This window comes from Cyclopterus lumpus, chromosome 12 (assembly GCF_009769545.1).
Source record: "Cyclopterus lumpus isolate fCycLum1 chromosome 12, fCycLum1.pri, whole genome shotgun sequence".
NCBI classification, from domain to species: domain Eukaryota; kingdom Metazoa; phylum Chordata; class Actinopteri; order Perciformes; family Cyclopteridae; genus Cyclopterus; species Cyclopterus lumpus.
The window spans coordinates 15,589,739-15,608,919 of NC_046977.1; the positions used below are offsets into that span (position 1 = coordinate 15,589,739).

Genomic DNA, 19,181 nt, shown 5'->3' on the forward strand with positions numbered 1-19,181 from the left:
TAAATGGATTATTATTATTATTATTGTAATGAAGTACACGCTCTTTTTAAAGCGTGCTTGAGCCCGCTGCTGTGTGTGTGTTGTTGTGTGAATGCAGACTATGTTCGAAGTTGATATTTGGCATGAGCTCTGACCTTGTCACTCCCCACAACAATGCACCAAGCTCAGCGCAGCAGAGAGTGGGGCTTAACAGTGACGTCCCTGCAGGCTAAGTTAGTCTTAAGGTCTACAGGTGGATCGTGGAGTGCCTATGAAATGGCAGCGGCACGTTTTTTCTGGTGAGCAGTGCATTATAGAGCAAAGGAGTAAGCCGAGCACAGAGGGCTTACATGCAGAGTAGAATCACACATGCTTGAACTGCACTCACTGAGCTCTAGAAATAGAATCGGGTGATCTTAAAAACGCTTCGCCATGATGCCAATGTTGTAAATGTGTAACCCACACATTATATTACATTACATGTCATTTAGCTGACGCTTTTATCCAAAGCGTCTTACAATACGTGACATGATCAAAAAAGCTTATTGTACAAACTCAGAACAATAAGAATCAAGGACACATATTCTCATTTTGCCCCTTCTCCTCTGTACAACACTGGTTGCAGACAATTAACAACAATTAAATCAGCCAAACTGAGCTTTTGTAGGTGGGAATAACAATGTGTATGTCATTTTCAGAGCGACAGAGCTTGGCAGCTTCATTTTACATTCATGAAGAGTGGCCACTTAAAAAAACGACCCCCAAAATAACAATAAGCGTTAATGAGATCGCCGCAGCTGTAGAGGTTATAATTTGAGTTATGGATTTAAAAAAGTTGGATGGTACAACAAAACCAATTAATTATCAGTATAACGTGCATTGACAGCTTTGTCTAACTCTGCCCTTTTGTTTGGTTATTCTAACTTGTTGTAGGCGTTCTCAGAGTAAATCCACCATGGGTCTCCTCTGATCATCTTATTAAGGATCTCCATCACTTGAACATATGACCAAATGACCTATTTTGACCACTATAACAGATACAAAAGATTGTTTTCCGTTAGGGTCCTTGTAAAGGTAATACGCCCCTTACAGTACCTTAGAAGATGCTTACTAACGTTATTGTTATGCATTTATTAGCATGTAATAACAGTTAACTATAAGTGTTGAAGGTACCGGCTCTACAAGGCCTTGCAACCCTGCATCACTTTGCTGCATGTTGTCTTTTGCAGTGTCAAATAAAGGCAGAACAAAACAAAGAAGGATGTATTAACCTTTATATGGCTATGGTCTCGCTTTAGCTTGTATGGTCTATACAGGGTGTTCCTTGCTAGTGGGCTTGACAAGCATTTCAATTGACTGTTTGCAGCTTTGATTCGAGCCGGTGGAAGAAGAAAGAAACATTGCTGAGTCTGGTTTTGAGACAGGATTTGAAGTGCAGTCTCTGACCTCAAAGCCTGACACGTAACACACCCTCCACAGAAGGTTTGGTAGCCGTCTTGCTTCTTTGGTCAGTATTTACACCACCAAAAGGTTGCTTGTCACAAAAACACAAGTCATTTCAAACAATGTCATCAAGCTACCCATGCTGACAATGACGTTGAATGAACCTGTTCTCTTTAGAAAGGGAAAGCAGGAGTGAGCCCTCAGGTGCCCCTTTCTCACTGACTTTGCACATTTGTAATTTCCCCTTATTAAGAAGGTATTTAATAATGTTGCAGACATTCCTCTCGGTTTAATTCCAATTAGTTTCAGCCCGGGCACGGGTGGACACAGGTGGAAAGCTTGTGTCTAAAAGAAGCTAAGAGGTGCACTGCTTCGTACACATTATTCATGACCACCTGTCCCAGTCAGCTGTGTATAGAAATTGTCTGCGACCCTTAAGTGTCCTCCATGGAGCCGGGTGGCACCACGGTCCTGAGCAGCGGTTATTTATTGGTGCTGACGGCAGGATTTGGACCGCTCGCCCCGCCTACCGCGGGCCCCATAAAAAGCTTCAATATGTTCATAAACACCAGTGAAATATAAGTGCTAAATGGCTCTTAAATGGCCAGGCTCGCATGGCACATTTCTTTGTGTTGGGGATGCGGCAGCTGTGTCGCAGCTCTTCCAGAGGGCCCGAATGGTTTCCCATGTCGAGATCGATCAGCAGCGGATGATCAAGGCTTGTTTATCAGCGGAAAGCTCGCGCATTGTTTCTTTATCTTGAGTTTTGAGCAGAAAACCTCGGGCCTCTCTCCGCGTGTCTTTACTGTCAGTTACGTCATGGCTGATTAGGGTTTTGCTTCGTCACAGTAAACATCATGTGTGCTGGAGAAACGCCTGCCGCTCAAGGATGATTTTATTCAAGAGATTAACTTAATATCCTATCCCAAACAAGTGTATCATACATTTATGTCCGACTGATGTGGTTGCTGTTGCACGTTTGGGGAAATGATGATAATTTTCCCAGAAACAAAAGGCTGAAAATTAATCTGTCTCCCCTCTATCTCCATTCGAATATTTTTTCCTCCCCTTTCATCTTTTGTTATCTTTCTCCTTTCTGCTGTATAAACCGAAATCAAACACACATTAACACAAGCATGTTCACATGCTTTATGTTATTGTACGCCTTCTGCTGCGCCCTGGTGAACGGAATCCAGTCGTTTCATATGTTCTTTTCAGTGCAGGTACAGCATGTGTCAATAAGTGCTAAATCTTTACCTGATAGCGTTTTTCATTGGCATTGGCTCGTAAACTGATGGAGAAACGATCCGGTCGCACACGTTGCCTCTCAACGCTCGCATCTCAACATGATGAGAGTTTCACGAGGAAGAGGAAGTCTTGGCCCGGTTACCCGCTGGCTACACAGAAACCCAAACATATAAGTCCCTTGCCCTCAGAGGCTGATCCGTGACCAGACCGATAGAAGATGGGGTTCCGGTAGTGACGTCAACATCAGCATGTTGGCGTGTAGCCGAAGACAGCTTCACAGACCTGCTCCCAAAGTGTTGTCTCAAAGAAGCTCATGAGGCTCAAGCGGATTCTCTTCGGATTCAAGTCACAAAGTGACCACAGATCACTCTCATGGACTCTTATGGGTTGGTAGTAGTTGTGCTCTCCGCCGTGACTCTCTGTCACCCTCTCGGATATATATATATATATATATATATATATCCGAGAGGGTGACAGCAAAGTGATGCAGGGTTACAAGGCCTTGCTTATATACACATATATAAACACATATACTGTATATATACACATATATAAATACATGTATATATATACACATATATATACATACATATAATATATACATACACATATATGTACACATATCTATACATATATATATATATATACATATATATACATATATACTTACATACACATATATATATATATATACACATATCTATACATATATATATACATATATATACATACATACACATATATAGACATATCTATACATATAGATATGTATATATATATATACATATATACATATATATATACACATATATACATACATACACATATATACACATATCTATACATATATACATATATATACATATATACATACATACACATATATATACATATAGTATATATACAGTATATAATATGTAATTCAGCAACCAGACATTAAAATTATATATATATATATATATATATATATATATATATATATATATATGTAAATATATATATACAATAACTGCCTCTTTAAGTAGTTAATAAAACATTCTCCGTCCTCCTCTCCTTGTGTGCTCCCGAGGTTCATTTTGGTTTTATGTTGCTCTTTTTCTGGCTCATAGCCTGCAAGATTCCTGTAATTCTTCCCAAAGCTACAACAAAAGTGCTTCCACACTAGAAACAAGTCGCGAGGGGTTCACACCTGTAATTGGTGTTCAGATTAAACTGAACACTCTGAAAGTCGGGGCCCTCTCACACCAACCAGTCATGTTACAATTAGATTTCAAGTGTTCTTTTTTAATTTGCTCTTCTTGCTAAACGCCTAAGAAATTCCGGTTTGCTTTAAAAAAAACTAAAAGATAATTAATGAGTACTTGAGGTGCATTATTGAGTGTTTTGTGCAACCTGTGAAAGCGTTGTCATCAGCAAACATGGGAGTGTGTGCACGTTTCACAAATTCATTTAATTTAATAAAAATACACTCACTCTGAACCCAACCTTTAAATTATGCACATAATAAACACGCAGGACTCTTTGGTTATTTCATCATTCACTGGCCTGCATTATTATGATATCAGTAATTATCTGTTGTGTGTTTTTGTTTTTAATGTCACATGGCAACACTGCGGTGCACATCAAAGGGGATCCGGGACAAAGGCGGCATACAATATGTATGTGTAGAGAGATGTGTGTGTGTGTGTGTCTGTGTGTGTGTGTGTGTGTGTGTGTGTGTGTGGGTTGGGGTGTGGTTTGTGTGTGTGTGTGTGTGTTTCTGTATGTGGTATATATCTGCCATTCTCCCCGGTGATGTCAGACCCCAGAGACCTCCTGTGGACTCACCTTGCTGAGGCATGTTGATGAGAAGCTTGCAGCCACCTATTTCCTCTTTGCTCTGAGGGATGAAGGCGACTATACATATTAAACCCTTTTTGATTTTTTTTTTCTCCATCATATTTAGCATTTCAGATTGAAAATCTAACATATATTGTAAAAAGATCCCCTTTATGCAAGTAAAATATTGTTAGTAAAATAAAAGGTCTTTAAAGTTAAAGTATTTTTTTCATGTTGGAAGGCTGAAAAAAATGTTCAGCCTTTTCAGAAAAGCTCCTTTTGGGTCCAAGAATCTGAGGGGGTGGGACGGGGTATGTGTGTGATTGACAGCTGGGCCAGCAGGGGGGCAGAGAGACAATGTGAACACACTTGCACTGCTAAGTTTTGCTTTGAAGAAGAGGCCAGGGTCCTCTTACCAGTGGTATTCGAGAATGGAGCACACAATATGCTTTTTGTCCCTGTAGGTATTTATGTATTATTACTTTCCAGAGCAGATTCATATACTAGGGGCTGGGTCCTGCCACCAACACTGTCCATCACGCTGTCCCACTTTTTGTCACTCCCTGTGGATGTTTGACCCTCGAGGTTTGAGAATTAATCTTCTGAAGAAGTGTTGACCTTCAATCTGAGTTTGAATCATATAGTTCCAAGTGAACAGCGTAATAACTTTAAACGCTCTAACCAGAGCCAGTAGTTTGGTTTGTCCAGCCTTGACTCTAGGGTCCTTATTAATAGGGAACTATTTGCACATTCATGTATGTCTCAGACACACATTAATATTACAAGCAGAGTATTTTAACATGTTTTCAAACATGTTTGCATGTGATCTTTACTAGTTAATTAAGTTGACCAGCCAAAATCTTGCACCCAGCATGCTTATTGGATCATTGACACATGCAACCCAATAACATGCAACCCAATAACACTCCGCTCATATCATATTGATTACCTCCTGATGGGGTTTTGACTGGCTACTTTTGGATTCACATCATCCTCATATCTGTCTCACATGCAAACAGGAAGAAAAAAGTGTCGAGTGATGCATAATATGGCTGTCTACAGTCCTTAGTAATGCGGCACCTCTTCAGGCAGGAAAAAGTTCTTATCCAGGTACCATGGAAGAAACTTTACTTCCTCCACAGTCTTTTGATCTTCCTACACACACACACACACACCACAACAAACAAACAAACTCGCCTGAAAACAAAGATAACCACACGCACTCACACACACACAGACACACACGTGAATACGCGCACACTTTGCAGACACTCACAGTTAAGTGGTGGGTAATGAGACCGTCATAAGATATTCAGACATATACCAGCGCCTGTCTTTTTGTCGTACTTCCTGTTTTTCATAATTCATGTCTCTCGCCTGCGGTGTCTCTTAAAGAAATGAGGGCAGATGAATAAAGTCCTCAGGTGGAGAAGCCGGTGTGTATATCGGCAAGTGAGCTTGCCTGCCGGTTAGAAAGGAGGCCCATTTTCCAGAGAGGTCACCCGTTTGACCCCTGATGGGAGTTCCACTTCAGCCGAGGATGCATGTGCTCTGTCGTCAGCTTCGGACCGGTCCCTACGCTTCTTCAGGTTCTGTGTGCTGTTCTGCTCACAGCAGTTAAATGTATGTCGCCAGTTTATTAAGTCGATTCTCATTTCATATCACACATAGCATGTACAAGTATAAAGCACCACTACAGGCAGTATAATCCTATAAATTAGTTAATTTAATAATACGTGTTAAAGGAGACATATGCTCATTTTCAGGTACTTGTGTTTTAGGTTTCTAACATGTTTACATACTTTAATGTAAAACACTCATAATTCTTTTGGACCTTTATGATCATGTTACGTCTGTGAATGTAAATCCGGAGGCGCATTAGAATACAGGTAATGGCGCTCATGCAGCCACGGGCTTTTGGCAAATACATCTATCCTGTCTCGCAACGTTTGGGCTTTACAAATATGCAAGACAGACTCACGAGTTGTGGCCATTCAAATGCAAATTTTCCCGAATCGCTCCAAGCGGATTGATTTGATATGATTGACGTGATTGATATGGTAAAAGGCGACACCGACAGGAGAAATACAAAGAGAAGCCGTTTTCAAAACGTATTCAGCAGAAAAAATGAAAATACCAGGCCATATATTCGGGCATATTATTATATATTTCCTGAATAAATAATACATTTTGCTCATATGTCTCATGAGTCAGGAGTAATAAGTGCTTTTATAAATGGTCACATTTATTTCCACCAAATTTCCCTGACTTCACATTTTCACTAAAGCATCCTTTCTGTAACAGGGGACCCAAATGCAGCACCAGAGTAAACCAGGCTGTCGACCAGCTGCTGTAATCAAACTACAAAAGGGATTTGCGTCTGCCCGTATGGATCATCAATGATCGTCAATATCGGTGGCAAAAAGACGTGATCAGGAATCTCTAAAAGTTCTATCTGCTAACTGTTTTCTTCTTCTTTTGTGCCGATCAGATCCGTGAGTCTGATCCGTGAGACGACCCGAGGCGTGAGTTTTATGAAGTGTCCACTGCACTAATCCTATTTCCTTCAGCGAGGCTCCGAGCCGAAGCACTGATAATTACTAAAAACCATCCCTTTTGATATCTCCGACTCTCTTCCGATGGCTGCAGGCAGAGGAACACCAGTGTGGGTGCAAAGCGCTCCAATTGATTCGTTGTGAGCAGTGAGGAAGAAATGGGCTGCTCGATTAACCTGCGGGCACGAAACTATCTTTGTAGCGTTCATATGACGTTGAGCTTAATGCAGAGGCCGAAACCATAAGATAAGGACTCCACTGGGGATTCTGAGCACAAACTGTTTGATTATGATTATCGTTCAGTTGGGGAAAAATGGAACCACATCTGCTGCTGCTCGTCGAGGTTTAGTGATTCATTCTTCACTTTGTTAATAAGTCAGACCCATCACAGCTGACTGCACATGCTTTACCCACAGAGTAGTCCCCCCCCCCCCCCCCCCCCCCTCGATTAGAAAGAAGCAAGAGGAATGTGACTAACTCAGAGCAGAGATTAAGCAATGAATCGACTCTCCCATTATCTGTCTCCTCTCTTTCTCCTGCTCCCTCTCAGTCTCAGTAAATATCAGTGACGGGCATCTGTGTCCGGGAGGAGGCTTCATAAATAACAGCCGCCGAGAGATGCGGCGAGCGATACAGGAGATATGAGAGGAGATATGAGAAGAGATATGAGAGCAGCTATCGGAGGCGAGTTTGATTAATGAGCCGGCGCGGAGGAACGAGTGGGAGGGGAGATTGATCCATGGCCACGCCCGCCGTCCTGACACTCTTTCCCTTTTTTAAACAATGTGAAGCACAACACTGTCCATGCTGGTCACTGTCTACTTATGAATTATTAGCAATCTGTGTGTCCACTTTTGTTGTTTTTGGTGAAGCAGTTAGTGGCGTTTGTTTCACAGCAAGGAGGCCCAATACATAAATTTAAAAGAACAGTTGTAAGTACTCTAGAGCACTTCACGTCACATGTAATATATCAAAAGCAGAAAGCAGCACTCCATTTGGTCGGATGCCTCGGTGTGCAGTATGAGATGTGGCTCGGTAAAAAAGTTATTACAAAAGGTTGAAATAGAACATTTTTAATAAAGAAATAAAAAGTAAATAATAAAAAGCAATTCGTCAGTAGAATTTACTTTCAAGGTCCAATAAAAAACAAAAAGTTCCTCTTTTTTTCTTTCCACCTCTGACTGTCCAACATGGATGCAAACCGACTCACACGACATAACATTACAAAAGGTATTTTGGCGTAAAGAAATAAGCAGTTTCATTTGCGTCATCTCCACGTTCTTCTTCCTTCTTCTGAATAAGGAGAAGTGTCCACGAGTGTTTGCTGAGCTGAGCGACAGACACAAACTTTGGATACCGGACGCCGTCTATAGCATCGTCATGAGGGCGGGATCCCCAGAGGCTGGAGGAGGTCACGGTGGTGATGAAGAGGCGGTGGATTGGATGACACCGTGTCAATGATATGTATAGAAAACCATCCGGGGGAATGGCTCGAGCGATAGGTGGCGGAAAAATTAGCAGTTATGATATGATATCATCATAATAATGAATGCACTTGATTAGTTGTCTGTGGGTCAACTTCTGAGTTAATAAACTCGTTGTTCCCCTCCGTCACATTCCAATGCCAACGCCACATCCCTCGGGTCTAAATGTCTGACTGTGTGTTTATTCATCTCAGGCTCTACGCCGCATTTGAATGCTATAAATCTTCAAAATGCAACTGTTTTCTGAATGCTAACAACGTGTTGACGCGTCTGTTTTCAAGTCTTTAACATGAGATTGAGCTTCGTTGCCTCCTCTCGAGCTCCGTCACAGCAATGACAGACATACATCATTTTGTTTCTGTTCGTGCCCTGTCGCCCTTAATCTTTCTCTCCGTTGACCTTAAAGGCACGGCGTGTAACATTAGGATGGACCTATTGAAATAAATGTTTTATAACCAGTTATATCTACATAGGGAGCAGGTTTTCATATTTATACTGTAGCCCAGAAAGGACAAACCAAACACTGGCTCTAGAAAGGACTATTTTCATTTATTTTCTCATCCACGCTTTAGCACACCAAGTTTCAGCTGGTTGCAATCTCCAACCTCACCACTATGGCACCACATACGGCCACGGATAAGTGACGAGAGCGCTGCAACGCAGCGAGGGGCCGGACACGGCAGGAATAATGAAACAACACATGGCTTCTTAAAGGAGCGATGGAAGGATGAGCTCAACAGCAGAAAACAGTGGAAAAGGAGAAGTCACAGTATTTATATTGATCTCTTCATGCCAACAATTTTAATCTTTTCCTGCACACACGTGCTGTCGGTCACGCCGCCTCGCTCGTCCTGCATTGACGTGTGCGTGCGTGCGCAGCTGGACGAGGGGCATTTATTCAAATTAAAAAAGAAAGCGAGAGTGAGAGATGGATTGGGGAGCGAGAGGATTAGCAGAGATGGCTCGGTGCGGAGCATCGCGGATGTTTTTCCTCCGGCTAATCCCTGTGATTGATAACTCGGTTCCATTAAGTCTCTGTGTTGGCGGCTGTGTCAATAACTCATTAATCCCTCTAAGTGTTTACTTCATTTGGGCCCTAAACCGCTCCTCTAATGTCCAACAAAATGTGCATGTGCATTCTCACACACGTGGCAAGTACTCACAAGTCAGTAAGTCAGTGCAGAGAAGCTGTTTTCTATCCATTTACATCCATTCTATAATTAAATACATTTCATATACATAATGACTTCATGTATGGAGCAAAACGGTCCCAGGGGGACTGGCGAAAGCTATCGGTAACAAGAGTCGACCTGTATAGTCTGCATCCACATCAGGTGAACCGTGAAGGATTTATAAACACATTATATCATAACTCTGTTATTCATGTAATAGTCATCTCCGCTGATGTTCTTTACTTTAGTTTGATAGTTGGCTCGCTGCAATAAATTGCGAGAGTGAGTATAAAAAGATCTACGACTGCCAAACTGTTCACCCAAAGTGTTTGTGAACACCGCCCCAGGTTAATACGCCGGCACTTTGAATTGTGCATGTAATCATAGTATTTATTTTGATCATCGAGAAACCCATAAAACAAGAATAAAGTTAAATCTCTCTCTCCCCCCCCCCCCCTCACAGGCAGTGGTTCATTTCAGATCTAATGTGCCCAAACAATAAAAACATATTGCCGTTGTTATGTATTCTGACTGCACCGTGCACTGGGTGTGAACCATGTGATCCTTTGTGTACATTCTTTGCTCTCGCTCAGTGTCAGGGAAACTCTTCATCGAGGGTCCCACAGGCACTCGTCTTTACCCCCCCCCACCCCACCCAAAAGGCACAAATACATTTAGCTGACAGATGGATCACACTTTTAAAATTGTGCCAACGCTGCACAGCATCGACGGCCATGCGATCCATTCACGCCCGCTGACAGATCCGCTTTCCTCCCAGCCGCACTCGGATTTTCCAACGAGCCATCAAACAAACGTTCCAGTTCCTGCTACCGCTCACCCGTTCTCCGGAGGCCCCCGGCGAGCCTGCCGCGGCTGTTATAATTGGACAAACACACCGTGAACCCACGTCGCAACAGCGGCCGCGAAGAGTAACGAGACCTCCTAATCTCCCTGACCCTTTTTTTTCTACGCTATTATTAATACAAGATGACTTAGTCGCCACGACTTCCTCCGGCGCTCCGCTGAGGACGAATAGAGCCAAAGGGACATCACCCACATGTGTAGGTTTGTTATATATTTTGAGTTTAAATATTGATATTAGTGCCGGAAAATCCAAATGTGGTTCGAAAAGGCTTACACCGGGCGATGTGAGGCAAAAGGCCAGCCCCGTTAAGAGAGTGTGATGACCCGAGAGGACGCCTGTAAATCAAGTACAGCCCACCCATCAGCTTTATCATCCTAATGGAGTCATTTTCAATACTGCTGCCAATAAATAAATGCATTAGACGTTGAATTAGCTAATGTAGTTTTTATGCGACAACATATCTTATATGATGGATAGAGAAGCTGTGTTCTCCGAGTCTCATCTCTTTCACACGCACGGGTTTAAAGTGGCAGTCTCTCTGTGCACCTCATTCAACACGCTCCCAGTCGCCCCCTTAAAGCCGTAGAAAATTAGAAGCTCTTCCCTTCCCCCTTAAGTTCTCCTGCGCTGAGTTGGAGGAGGAAACAAACCGCGCTACCTTTTCTTCAGGCTGGATTAGTTGTTGCTCACGCACTTCAGAAAACACCGAGTCGAACCCTTCTCTTGTTGCGCTGCTCGGGGGCCCTTTGAGTCTCGGAGTAGCGCCGTCGACGAGCTTGAATTCACATTGACTTACATCCTGTCCGGTGCTTGAGTCTCTACGTGTGAACAGGGCATCGGAGGGTCTTATGGCGCTTCTGCACTCAGCTGTAGCCATCACATGCTTGGGGTCCCTGTGTGTGTGTGTGTGTGTGTGTGTGTTTATGTTAAGGGTTGTTTGATTATTTGTCTGTTGTTTTGCCATCTAATGTGTTTCCTATTTCAGTCGACACAGGAAACACATTTAGATTAACTCAGATGCTGCTCACCTTCCCAGGTGTCCATTGTGTCTTCCCATTTAATTGAGCATTTTAGTGAAGATGCCAGAATAGGTTTGTTTAATTTCTTACTGCGTATGCTTCAGTTGTCCACTGAGTAGGATGCTGCTCGGGGTTTGATTGTTTCGTAATTGGAATGATCACAATCTGGATTTTCTTCTACTGCTCTTACGAAGGTTTTGATACGAGACGTGTCAAATCTTGTTTCCAGTCAGGTGCAGTGATATCTGAGCGATTCTTTAAAAGCATGTGTGATTTACCCAATCTCTAACTATTTTAAAGTGTAGAATTGAAGACGTCGTACTTCCAGTTATGTTGTGGAAGTGTATTCGCGCCAGTAGATATTTCTTCCAAATATCCCTGGTGCGTTTGTGTGAAACATCTTTTCCGAGAGGAAAGGCAACTTGACTGGCCAGATCATCTGCCAGCTCCAAAGAAGAAATGCTTTTAACTTTATACTCCCATCAATCCACGTGCCCGAACCAAAGCCTCATCTCAACCCTCATAACAGCAGAGCCTTAAACTCCGTGTATTGGACACGAGGTAGCGCAGTGGGGGTTTAACTCCATCTGCGGCCCAGTGTTGCCAACTTAGTGTGTTTTTTTTCTCCCTATTTTGGGGACTCGTTTAGTGATTTTCAACACGGCAACAACTTGTGTTTTTTGCATATATTGATTACTTTCCCTTGAACAAAGGCTCGATTCTCCTTAGTGACTCTGACGTTTGCTTTTTGTTGAAAAACCTGCATTTTCTATTATTATAGGTTGAATTCATATCCAGACTTATACGGACACTCCCACAGCCCTTTCGACACATACATATTAGCAAAGGATATCTCTGTGTGATCGCTCTTCACCTACTCCAATGAAAAAGAGTTTACAGTACTTATGGGGACATTTAATACAGACTCTCTACATACAGTAACTAGGGGTTATGGCTAAATCCCTCATGTCTCATAAGGCAATGTTTACTCTGTAGTTCTACTGCAATGTTCCAGGTACCATTAGATCTCCTGCACTATGCGGCCATGCATCTCTAAGCGGTGAAACTGGATAGATTCCACAGCCGGGCTTTGTGCCGTCAGCTTTTGTATAAAACGGATTGCCGGGACTCTCGTGAGAGCGCATTGTTTTTTTCCCGCGGCATCGTCTGAAAGCAGTTTACCTGCCGTTGCCTTTTCCCACTACGCTCTGGTATATATTCCATCTTTTCTCCCAGCTATGTTTGTTCTGTTTGAAAGCGGGGGGCCGAGCCTCATCAGCCCGGTGTCACAATCAGCACTTTCCTCCAGGGAGGACGCATTAGGACCGCGTTTGTTACGGCTCCTTAGACCATCACCACGTTTTTTTTATTCACAGGATGGAGCAGCTTATTTAAAACCCACTGCCCTCCCTCCATCGCCTCCATCACCCTCCATCTTTCTTTTTCTCCGCCTGGGTGTTGTTGCCCCAACTCCCTGCACGCCTGCTTCTCATTCCTGACCAACACGCGACCACGATGAGATCGGTTGGGAACTATAAATCAAAGTGATGCTCTGCAGCCGGTCGGCCAAGTGTCCGAGGGAGAAGCCAATGGGCTCGGATCAGGCGTTTGAATTTAGAGTTAAACTGCTTTAGATGGTGGATGCTGCAGTGCAATGTGCACAGGCTCTCCTGCAGTGATGTCATCGCCATCCCATAGAAATCCTCCACCGTGTCAACTCATCTCTTCACAGTCACAGCTGTTTCCCAGTTCACTATAGTTCAATTAGATATCACAATATTTTTAACCTCGAAATTGATAATGCAACAATATTGAAAAGGTTGATCATCGGCGCGTTCATAAAAAAACGATAACAATGAGATTGTTGATAAACAATCATCAGCAATGTGGATGTAACGACTAAGTGGGTAAAGGAAATTACTAAAACAACAATTAAAAAAATCGAGTAAATTCTGTAATTTGTGCCAAATTTAAAGGCTGCTACATTTCATGTGTTGCTGAATTTATATTCATATTACAATATTAAGATATCCCAAATCCAAGACGATAGCTAGTCTCATAATATTGTGTATTTTGACATTTTTGAGATATTCCAATAACATTTTACTTAAATCTTTCTGCAAACAGTGTGAGCCTGATTGCATTTGGATTCCCACCTCCTGGTGATATCTGATGGGACCCATGTTGTGGCCATTTTTCACAAGCCTTTGGCATTAACACTGTCACACAATAATTAAATAAATTTTCCTTTTTGACTATTTGTGATAATAGTGTATTTTGCTCCCTCTCTCGCTCTCTCCTCCCTCTCTCGCTCTCTCCTCTCTCTCTCCTCTCGCTCCTCTCTCCCTCTCTCTCTCTCTCCTCTCGCTCCTCTCTCTCCCTCTCGCTCTCTCTCTCTACTCTCTCTCGCTCTCTCTCTCCTCTCTCTCCCTCTCGCTCTCTCTCGCTCCTCTCGCTCTCTCTCTCTCTCTCTCTCTCCTCTCGCTCCTCTCTCTCTCCTCTCGCTCTCTCTCTTTCGCACTCTCTCGCTCCTCTCGTTCTCGCTCCTCTCTCTCTCTCCTCTTGCTCTCGCTCTCTTTCCTCTCTCTCCCTCTCGCTCTCTCTCTCTCTCGCTCCTCTCGCTCTCTCTCTCTCTCGCACTCTCTCTCTCGCACTCTCTCGCTCCTCTCGCTCTCGCTCTCGCTCCTCTCGTTCTCGCTCCTCTCTCTCTCTCCTCTTGCTCTCGCTCTCTCTCCTCTCGCTCTCTTTCCTCTCGCACTCTCTCGCTCCTCTCGCTCCTCTCTCTCTCCTCTCGCTCTCTCTCCTCTCGCTCTCTCTCTCCTCTCGCACTCTCTCGCTCCTCTCTCTCTCTCTCTCCTCTCTCTCTCTCCTCTCGCTCTCTCTCTCGCTCTCTCTCGCTCACTCGTTCTCTCTCTCCTCTCTCTCCTCTCTCTCTCTCTCTCTCTCTCCTCTCTCTCTCTCCTCTCTCTCTCTCTCTCCTCTCTCTCTCTCCTCTCTCTCCTCTCTCTCTCTCTCCTCTCTCTCTCTCTGTGTGAGTTGTGCCTGCTGATGTGCTGCTGAACTTATTATCTACACCTCTGCATGGATGGTGCCCATAAAGAGGGGAGGGGGTGGAAGAGGGAGGGGGAGATGACAGCCATTTTGCCCCAGTCAGTGATCTTCAGTGCTGACAGGGTTTTGTTGCCTCAGTTATTATCTCTCAGCACAAATCAGGATTGAAATTGATTCAGCTGGATCGCTGTGCTCAAGGAGACGGGCCTCTTCTGTGACAAGTTATAATTTGAGTTGTTTATATGTTAATAGACATTCCAACAGGAGCATTTGCAAGTATTATATTAATGTGAGGGTTAGACTTATTTGTGGTACACTGAATAAGAGAATGGAGATATATTTGATACAGAACAGAGCTAGTCCTTCACTACCTTTACACACACACAGGCAGCAGAAAGGACTTATGGGGCTATCAGGAGATTTAGATTTTCTTTTTCAACATAAGAGGGCTTTTATAAGACACTTAGGGGCGTGAAGCAGAAATACAAATGGCTTTATAATGAATCCACAGAGTTAACTTTTCTCCAAATAGCAACATTAATTCAGGCTACAGAAAGCTTAGAATAAATTTAACATCAAGAGTAGAATAGCACAGATTGTTGATGGAGACAGAAGGTCCTGGGATGGATGTTCACATCCATCTGGTCACAGCTCTTATTTCCTAGTTGCTAATACACTAGAAATACACTAGTTCCAAATGGGTTCTTCCTCAAGGGGTTCTACCCAGAACCCTTTGCTTCTGAAGAACCCTATTGTTAAGAAAGTTCTTTTTTTTAAGGTTTCAGATGACGAAGGAATGAGATGAGGTTTCTCCAACGTCGTGGCTAAGTCTACATGATACAGCCACGAATACACAGTGATAGATAGCAACATTTATGAAACCTTTTCAATTAGAGATTTTCCAATGTACTGTACATTCCCAAGTCATTAAAATAATAGCTTACAGTTCATCAAAAACAAGAACAACCATCCATGACAACACTTAAGATAAATAAAATGAAACAAAACAGAACAACAAACATTTATACAATTGTCTCAAGTACATCAATACTGATTGTTCCCGTATAAATCATGTTTAATCCTGAACCTGCTTTGAGCTGGCAGGTGGGAAACTCCACAGAGTTTAGTTTTAAATTGAAAAAAGCAGTACACCTTTCAATCGAACACACTGTCTTGGAGTAATATTATTATTATCAGTTATTAAATTGCAGTTATTGTTGTAGTTTCTAGTCTGGAATGAAAGTCAAAGTCCTGTGTTTGTGGCGCACATTGATTTGTAGAGGGATCGTACATACAGCGGGCTATCAGAAGGCAATGAGGCACCGCCAACAGCAATTTTCAGTCGACATTTGTCAGAAATGGTTGTGTGTGTGTGTGTGTGTGTGTGTGTGTGTGTGTGTGTGTGTGTGTGTGTGTTTGTGTGTGGGAGGGGGGTATGGTCATTTGGGTTTTTTGCAGTCAGAAGCACTGCATTTGTTTGCTTCTCTGTAATCTTTCATTTTCTCCCGAGTTTATTGTGTCCTACTTTATTTACTGCTTCAACCTCACACGGCGTGTGTACCCTGCATGGATTTATGTTTACATATGCTATGGCCTTAGAAAATCAAATCAATGTATTGAGGATTTTCTTTTTAACTTGTTTGTTCTGAAAAAAACGAAACATTTTTGACTTATTTACTGTGTTTATAACATGTCTCGTCTCTCCCCTCCTCTCCAGGTGCTGAAGGGCAGTAAAAAGCTTTGCCTCTCTGTGCGTTCAGTCGGGCGGATTCCAGGCGGCTATGTCACCAACCACGTCTACACCTGGGTTGACCCTCAGGGTCGCAGTGTGTCCCCGCCCCCTGACCTGCCGGAGCATCGGAGCGCCACGCTGAGAAGAACTGACAGCCAGCGACGCAGCAACATGCAGCTCCTGCAGGAGGGAGACGAGAAGAAGGTGAGGCTTGACATGGGAAACAACACATCGTGTTGGAGTCATGGAGCAGTGTTTGAACTACCTTAACACACATCTCTGTTGTACCTTCAATGGAATACTATCAGGGGGGAAAGTAAACATAGCATATCCCCAAAACTGTGTATGCTGTATCATCACTTTTTATATTTTATAGGTGACCATGGCATTTGTTTCAAACATCCAATATGCACTTGTTAACAGTTTCTGTTTGCAGACTAAACAATTGCAATCCCAATATATTAGTTTCATGGATAGTTTCTTAAATGTCTCATAAAACTCTTGAGAGTTTCTGCTAAAATATTCGTCACCAATGTAAAAAGGCAAGCGAAATTAAGCGGAGCTAAAGCAAGCAACATCATCTGCATGAAAAATCTGTCATAGAAACATATCCAACTTCCTCTAAAGGCACCATCAACGGTCCTGCTGCTGTAACAGGCGGCATGCTGGGAACGGACCGTAAGACTGAGACAGGGATGAGGCCTTCTCTGTTTACATACAGCCGTTGTTGTTGTTGTTGTTGTTGTTGTTGTTGTTGTTTTCCACTCTGCATCTGAGGTCCCGCTGTGCGTCAGTTTTGGATGGTCACCGAATCCTGTTATCAATCTGAGTCCTACGTTTGTGATCAGGGGGAGTGAATGTGAATTATAATATAAGACTCAGTCGTGGACAAAAGATGATGGACACAAAAGAAGGAACAATTGAAACAATAATAGTAATTGGACCTTCAGCGGTACAGAACTCCACCCTGTCACCACCTGACGACCTGCAGGGAAGGAGCTGTCAGAGCTGCTTTTAAAGATTTATTACACGAGAACTTTCAATTTTTCAGTAGCTGAGAGACACTCATTAATCTTTTTACTGCTGCAGCTCCATTAATACATGCTGTAGTTACAGCCATGTAGATAACGTTTAGAAAACATCCATCCAGTTTATGGTAGATCGTTCGAGCTATTTTACCTTCTTTCGGCTTAAAGAAAAAATATGTAGGTACTTTCAAACATAATTTAGATATAAGAACGAGTAGAGCAGCGTTTAATATAACGTGTGTAATATAATTAATGAGTCCCTCCTGTGATATATTTGCTATTGTGTTTGTCCGAACAAAGGCTCACTGAGTTCCATTGCTCCATAAACACCACTTTGAGTTCTTCGAGAGACAAAGAGCATATAGAAGTGATTCCATGATAACAGCTGATGCCAAAGAACACCACAAGCCCTAAGAGCTGCTCTGTGCTGCCAATAAGAGAAGGATTAGTCTGCTAATTAAAACCATGTCCTACGTAAATGTCACAGAGAGCATGAATGCCTCCATATTCTCACTGAGCAACGGGGGCTGGCTTACCTCCAATAAGCAGACAGTAGTTATTAAAAAAAGAAGAAGAGCCGCAGCAGCATATGCTTTGAGTGACAGTAAGACGACCAGATGCCAAACCTACCACGGCTGGTACAGGAATGAAGCTGATATTGTTCAATAGCGATATTAACATAAATGTCACTGTGCGGTTGTCAAGGTGCTACTGATTTCACTTTTTCCATCTTGGCGAGAGACGCCGCTTCATCAGGATCAAGCCAAGTAATCAAGTGCCTCGCTGCGGTGGAGGGAAATGTACAATTTAAAGTTTGTCCGCCGAGCCTCCCCCGGCGGAGTCGCTTCCTCTTTGCTTTCCCGAAGAAAAGCTTTTGAAAGACTGAGCTGAGTTCCTCGATGTAGCCAGCGAAAGACGGTGGACGCGCAGATCTTTTTTAAACTGACGCCTGGGTAATAAATGGCTTCTTTTTTTGGGGTGTGGGGGGGAACCTGCACGGAATAACTAAAAAGTCGCGTTTCGGGTGGTCGAGGAATGTCGAGGTAAACGTTTGGAAATCGCCAGCACGTACTGCTGTGTGCCGTGAAGGGAGATGCCTCTGACACGAGAAGATTACTGCATGAAGTTAGCTCAGGGCTCGAGGGCCAGAACAAATAGCTGCAGAGTTAAGGGACAGTCTTGATGAGATGACCCAGAGGCACCAAACAAAGAAGAGCAGCTTATACTTGATGGAGTCACTGCCATCGGGTTAGAATAAAGCACTTTTATCAGACAAATGAAGCCTTCATCCAACCCCATAGCCTCCGGAACCGAGAGCAAATAGGCGTTCATAGATCAAGACACGAAACAGCAGCTGGGAGGTCAACACACACACATATATATATAGTTATATCTTTATATGCCAAGTGCAGTTTCTAGTTGGTCAGACTCACTCTCAGTGAGATATGGGTCATCTCCACTCGACTGTGAAATGCATCACATTTCACTGAGAAAGTTCCGTCTGATTAGTTCAGAATTGATATTCATGGGAGTGGATCTTGCCATTAATTTGTGTGGGTTGACTCCTTAATCTAATAAGTGGGTTATGAGCAAATAGCTCCATCACTGAGTTCTTGCTGTGCACTAGCACTTTCTGAAACTCATCATAAAGACATTAATGAAGCATAAAAGGCTTACACTTAGGCTTCAGGTGATCGAGTCGCAGTGATGTTTTCAGCAATAACACGATTGGTTAACATAGACAAGAGTATTTCATTGCTAAGAATCATTTGTATTCAAACGACCCT

The 19,181-nt window shown here is 43.0% G+C and overlaps 1 protein-coding gene across 1 annotated transcript in view; it reads left to right on the forward strand.

Annotated features, from left to right (window-relative positions):
- The window catches only part of whrna (whirlin a), a 115,840-nt gene that overhangs the window by 40,691 nt on the left and 55,968 nt on the right, over nucleotides 1-19,181 (forward strand). Inside the window, exon 2 of the mRNA XM_034547072.1 lies at nucleotides 16,352-16,570. Within this exon, the coding sequence (XP_034402963.1) occupies nucleotides 16,352-16,570 (219 nt within the window). The remainder of the gene's footprint in view (nucleotides 1-16,351; nucleotides 16,571-19,181) is intronic.